This window comes from Myotis brandtii, unplaced genomic scaffold (genome assembly GCF_000412655.1).
Source record: "Myotis brandtii unplaced genomic scaffold, ASM41265v1 scaffold1050, whole genome shotgun sequence".
NCBI lineage: Eukaryota > Metazoa > Chordata > Mammalia > Chiroptera > Vespertilionidae > Myotis > Myotis brandtii.
In genome coordinates, this window is record NW_005353539.1 from 1,038,802 (window position 1) to 1,045,378 (window position 6,577).

The 6,577-nt window shown below is 47.9% G+C and overlaps 1 protein-coding gene and 1 long non-coding RNA gene across 2 annotated transcripts in view; both read right to left on the reverse strand.

Annotated features, from left to right (window-relative positions):
* LOC106726209 overlaps positions 1-6,577 on the reverse strand; it is a 16,788-nt gene that overhangs the window by 9,558 nt on the left and 653 nt on the right. Inside the window, exon 2 of the long non-coding RNA XR_001362235.1 lies at positions 2,463-2,469. This is a non-coding gene — a long non-coding RNA (uncharacterized LOC106726209). The remainder of the gene's footprint in view (positions 1-2,462; positions 2,470-6,577) is intronic.
* Positions 2,889-5,286, reverse strand: SEC61G (Sec61 translocon gamma subunit). Its single transcript, XM_005856918.2, has 3 exons — positions 4,916-5,286; positions 3,643-3,745; positions 2,889-3,050 (listed from the first exon to the last, which is right to left on the reverse strand). Exons 1-3 carry the CDS (start codon positions 5,007-5,009, stop codon positions 3,041-3,043), a joined length of 207 nt encoding a protein of 68 aa, XP_005856980.1. The 5' UTR covers positions 5,010-5,286; the 3' UTR covers positions 2,889-3,040.

Genomic DNA, 6,577 nt, shown 5'->3' on the forward strand with positions numbered 1-6,577 from the left:
CCATCACCACCCACCACCACCACCACCACCACCACCGCGCCCACTGGGTGGGACTGACTGTACCCAGACGCTCGGCCATCTGACCTGCCCATTTGCCTGCTAGGTCCTCTCTGCCAGCAGCCCTGAGGCTAGGAGACCACGCGCTTCTTGGGCACGAGATCGCTCCCCGCAGGGGTCACTGCAATGCCTGCTAACATGGCTTATGTGAGTCTGACTACGCAGATGTGTTTACGGCCCATACCTGTGAGGGCAGTGAAATCATTCTGTGTATTATAGCGGTGGATGTATCTCATCATAAGTTTGTCAAAACCATACAATGTCCAACACCAAGAGTGACTCTAAGGTAAGTTATAGATTTGGGATGACAATGACATGTCAATGTAGGCTTATCAACTGTGACAACTGTAGCACTCTGGTGGGAGATGTTGATAATGTGTGAGGGGTGAGGATATATGGGAAATGTCTGTACCTTCTTCTCAATTTTTCTGTGAGCCTAAAATTGCTTTAAAAATAATAAAGTCTGCTCTAGCTGGTTTGGCTCAGTGGATAGAACATTGGCCTGCGGACTGAAGGGTCCCGGGTTCGATTCCAGTCAAGGGCACCTGCCTGGGTTTCGGGCTCGATTCCCCAGTAGAGGGCGTGCAGGAGGCAGCCGATCAATGATTCTCGCTCATCGCTGATGTAACTCTCCCTCTCCCTTCATCTCTGAAATCAATAAAATATATTTTTTTAAAATAATAATAATAAAGTCTCCTGGCCGATGTGGCTCAGTTGATTGAGCATCGTCCCCTGCACCAAGAAGTCACCGGTTCCACTCCCAGTCAGGGCACATGCCCAGGTTGCGGGCTCCATCCCCAGTCGGGGGCATGCAGGAGGCAGCTGATGGATGTTTCTCTCTCCCCTGTCCCTTTCTCTCTAAAATAAATTTTTAAAAATATTTTTAAAAATAATCAAATCTTTTAAAACCCCCCCCAAAAAAACACTTTAGGTTTCAGAATTTGACCAAGTCCCGTAAGTTTTTATATAGCCTTTTCATTACTTCCACTTCCTCAGTAAACTATGATTGTTCCTTAATTTCCTCTTTGGCCCAAGAGCTGCTTAGGAATTTTGTTTCTTTTGCATCAGAAATAAGAATCCATGAATAAGTCACCTCTTCTTCTAACAGCTGTTCTTTCCCACCTTCTGAACCATGAAAGAAAAGCCGACATCCAGTCCGTTTATCCATCCTCAGAAGCAGGGAAAACCCTCCCTCCGAGAGCCTCACACAACTTCCTGTCCTTCCCGCTGCGATGCTGCTGAAACGCCCCGGCGGGCGGACAGTAGGACCCATGCAGTAATAGGAGGTATGTTATAACACGCACCCCCTTCCATGATGGCAGCTTCACGCTGCTTTGCCCGCCTCACAGTCCATCAATTCACCTCTCGCAGGTAACAGACACTTCAGGACACTGATTCACACCCAGTTTATTCAATTCAAACCCAATCCACTCAGGCATCAGGAGTGGGCCTCAGAGCCAAAGATACTTTCACATTTCTCTATTGTGTCCCACTTCGCCTTGTTAAATTCAGCAAAAATGCGTTGAGGAAACGGGCAGAAAGTGAATGCATTTTAAGCCGTTCCAGCCGCGGACCTGAGCTGATACACGTGCACCCCTCTTTGGACAGTGAGCTGCAAGTTCAAGTTTGAAGTGGGCTCTGGGATTCATGGGATTCCGAAGTGTTTCGAGAACTTGCGTAACTTTATTATTTATAGGTTGTGGACCCAAAATAATTGCAGGCACACATTTTGTGTAACTGTGTGCTACTGGGTTTCTTTGCAATGCTATTCAAAACAATGGCAAGGTCGTGTTTTCAGCTTTTAATAGATGCTTCCTGGTGGGTACAGAGTTGGAGAACTCTGGGACACCCGGCGTGGCGATGCTTATTGAAACTCCAGGACAAACCCTTGGAGCAGGCGTGAAGGGATGAAAGTGCTGAAGGAATCCCCGAATCCCAGAACTGCTGGAAACATAAGCGCCTCCAAACGGTGCGGGACAGAGCGACAGAATCTAACCCAGCCGTGGGCCGTGAGGGCTTAGGCCTGGTTACTCAGAACAGCTGTGAAGAAAACCAACTCCCCTCACCTGAGAAGACTATTTGGGCTCGTTTTATACTTTTGATATGTCACTGGCATTAGGGGTTTTTTCTGGAAATTTTTCTGAAAATGACATGTTAAATAAAAGCCAATTCTATAAAAATCTATTGCTTTGTCTAAGGAACTTGGAGCCCGTTCCTCTAAATTCTGAGTCTATAATTGGGCGCTCAGGTCCTAGGTTACACAGATCAGTGGTTGGGGACCACTGGTGGTCCATGAGGTCCGAAAGGTTGGCGACCGCTGACATTGATAACAAAGGCCAATTGAACCTAAAAGAGTGCACCCCCTCCTGAAGAGAAACAGCTGCCTGCGAGTCAGGATACTCGACCTGTGGCCTCAAACGCAAACACCTGTGTGTGACTGGTGCTGGGAAACCCCTTTCACGGACGGCGGTGCGCGGTGTGAGGAAGGGGCGTGAACAGAGGACCTGCACAGGGGCCAGTAGTCTGACAGACCTGTCTGAGAGCGTGGATCTTCCTCACCAACCCCGTCTAAATGCTAGTTACTACCGCTCAAAGGAGCCTTTTGGGAGGAAATGTGGGAAACCAGAAAGTGAATTCTAAAATAGCCAGGAAGAACTAAAGGAAAATCTATTTTTAATGTCTGAGTCCAGCTGTTTTACTTTAAAACTTCAATTCCTGGGGGAGGAAGGACTGCCTGGGGTCTTACACCCCTTACAACTGAGAGCAGACCTCAGATTCTTAACACATTTCAACAATTTGTAAATATCTATGATAGAAAACAGCGAAGTTTATTTATATTGAAATTATTTTAATTTAGAAACGAAAACATCTTGGAAAAAAAAAGAAAGAACACAAAACATGCAGGCAATTTTTTTTACTCCATGAGCTTCTCAAATCGGCACTGTCCACCAATCCCCAAGATGAACCCCTCATGCACAGGCCTTCAGCCACCGCTGCAAAGAGAGAAAAAGGGTCAGCTCTGCGTGTTCGTCAGCTTTTAACAACAATAACGACCTGAAAGGCAGTATGCTGTGATGTGATGGCACCAAAACCAGTTCACTGAGAGCTACACACACCTACAGGACCCAAGACCGCATAACAGAGAAGAAACTGAACTCTAAAGTCTTGGACTGAAAACGTCCTTGGAGATAAAGTGGCTGCCGGAACAGACGGATCTCAAAAACTCAGAGTCCTCACTTGGGAAATGTCTTTCTGAACAAGACAGAAAACATGAACTGCCTATCAGGGTGGCCGCGGAGAAGTGCCCAGTTTGATAGATAACACGCTGGCTGCAAATACGTAGAGAGCTCAGACTAGCCATGGTTCTCAACCACGCAGTTTCCCAGGCACCCAAACCCCTGGCTTAATCATCTGAAAACAAAGCCACTTCCCACTATCAGGTGCCTAATAAATACCAGCAGATCCCAGCAGCGTTAAAAAGTCAAGAGACATATCTGCGCATTGATGAAATAGCAAACTGTCATCTCAAATGGTTTCAATTTTCATTCTATTCTAGATATTGTCTATTTCAAAAAGTTTACTTACACAATGATGTTATTAATAGGGATATGGATCAATTTCACAAAAAAGCCAATGAAACCCATTATAGCAAATCCGATTGCTGTCGCCATGGCAATCTTCTGGAATTCTGGATTAAAAACACAAAATTCATCATTTTCACAGTATCACTGCAAGTATAAGGGGGGGGGGAACTAGCAGTAACATAAACTTACCGGTGAACATTTCTCCTGATAATAAATATATAATTTTAAATAAAGTATGACACTATTTATTAATAGTAAGTAAACTGACAATGTTTTAAGAAAGAAATAAAGGATATGCCACTAGTGAATCCATCAACAAGCAGTGAAATATTTTATCTTCTCAGCAAATGACCAGGATGCCAAAAAGAAATAAAATGTGGATAGAAGAAATAGAGTATTTGTCTTTAAAAACTTCTAACATTGCTAAAAATAGATTATAAAAGCACAAAACATGACTTTTCATAAAATATAGGCCCACTGGATTTGATACACAAGGCTGAAAATCAGATCGGGTTGAGCACAATTTTCTGTAAAGGTTTCAGACCCCAGTACTGTTTCCATTTCACGTTATTTCCTCGGGGAAGCTGTCCAGATTCTTCTATTTCTTTTCCATACCCTTCCGACAGCAGTAATTAGAAACTGAACTGCATTTGTTTGCTTAGGTCTACCTTCTCTGAAAAGGTCTACGCCCCGTAAGAGCAAGGATTGTTCTCTATTAAATACTGTTGTATAGTTTACTATATATATGTATATCATAATGTATTACATTCTCTATTGTATTCCAGCTCCTAGCGCAGGCAGCAGTCAAGAAATGGATAAAAGTAGACAAACTCTGGTGCACCTTTTAACACATGAACCATGATAAATAAGAAATTAAACTTCCTAGGTTGGCAACTCTGTTGTTGATTCCCGTTAGGGTTCTGTTTGGGGGAGAGAAGGGGGCAGTACTGAGCATGAGGACTCCCAGAAGACTTTCTAGAGTGAAAATATAGAACATACTAAAAACTCTGAAGTCATTAAATATGACTAAGGCAAACTTAACATGAAAATAAGGCTGTAATAAATACTCTTACACCATTTGAAAATAAATAAAACAGAATCATGTATAAAGTATACAAAATATAGAAAGTGACTGTTAAAAAATAAAGCAAAATAAATAAAAAATGTGGATTAAAAGACAGTAACTCAATGGCTATTAAGGAGGACAATAGTAATCAAGTACAAGGCTTAGAAAATGCAGGGATTGACCTTTTCCTCTCACTTTCAAGCTTTACCTTTTCTGTCGGGTTTGGTGCATCTCTTGACCAGCCGGATGGAATCCTTCACAAACTGCCGACTTGGCTCAACGAACTGCATGACCTGGTCCATGGTGCTTGTTAGACAAACAGGAGAAGAGACAGTCACGTACGGTCGTCATGCGGCCGGGCCTTGTTATACCAACGCGCAAAGGAGACCGGCCAGAAAGGCATGCCTGACGGGTCAATCCCATCTCACAGAATAAACAAAAGGAAAGAGAGAAGAGACTCCGAGCCTAAACTGACGCTATTCTTGTAAATTCCAGCAAAGCATCAGGGCCACGGCTTTGCCCGTGACTGTGGTTATCGTCACTGACAAAGGATGCGCAGGGCCACCGCCATCACCATCACCTGTCCTCACGCACTCCGCAGGCCTCCGCTGTTCCTACTAAGGAGCCAAGGTGTTGGGAACCCAACAGGTACTTTCTATTTTACTGTAAACTCCCGCAGTAAACGCCAGCGATGGTTCTGCAGGAGCCAGAGTCGAGGCCGACGTGGATTGCACTGACCGCTCCAAGCCGTGGCACCCAACACACCCGCGTGGGAGAGACCTACCCAAGTGCCAGAACCACAAGGACGAGGAAGCCGAGCAAGCCCTTGGATGTGGACACAGCTCTGGGGAAAAGGGGCGAGTTCCTAACCTCAGCTCTGCGAGCGAGACCAGCCCACCCCTGCGTCACCCTCCCCTCCAGGCGTCGGTGAGCGGCGGGCAGACACCCCTACACTTCTCGAGTCCACAGTGAGAGGCACTGTCGGGCCGGGCGGCCGTCAAACCGGCTATGACAGCTTCCTCGCTGGGGGTGGGCAGGCGGGTAACAGACTCCACACGTTTAAAACAGACAGGTAACTAGGGGTTCATACGCGTCTGGCCGAGAATGTTGGGTCCCTCCCAAAACATACCAACGCCTGTTGTCTCAGTATTTCACTCAGTGTTTCAAACCCAGGGGCTGAAACTTTACAGCTGCCCCCTTGCAAGGACCCTTTCCTGGGGGTGAGGGGTGGGGTTGGGGGCTGCAGGAACCTCTGTGACCTGTTCATTAGACTGACAACCCCCCACATCACAGGCACCTGGCAGGGCCGCCTGAATACGGCTCTCCCCAGGGCAGGCACATCCCAGGGGGCCCACATCCAGGGGACCCACATCCCAGGGGGCCCACATCCCAGGGGACCCACATCCAAGGGGACTCACATCCCAGGGGACCCACATCCCAGGGGACCCACATCCCAGGGGACTCACATCCAGGGGACCCACATCCGAGGGGGGACCTACACCCGAGGGGGACCCACATCGGAGGGGCGACACATCCCAGGGGGACCCACATCCAGGGGACCCACATCCAGGGGGCCCACATCCGAGGGAACCGGGACACACGCCCGAGGGGGCTCACACCCCCAGAGCCACCCCCAGGAGGCCCGCAGGCCGTCACCTGACCACCGCCCAGAAGCCCCGGAGCCGCACACACAGGACTCACACGCAGGGGCCGGGGACGCGTTTTCAGGCCCGGAAGCCCTCTCCCCGCAGGAGGCCCGGCCGTCACCTGACCACCGCCCAGAAGCCCCGGAGCCGCACACACAGGACTCACACGCAGGGGCCGGGGACGCGTTTTCATCAGCGGAAGCCCTCTCCCCCAGGGGCCCGCG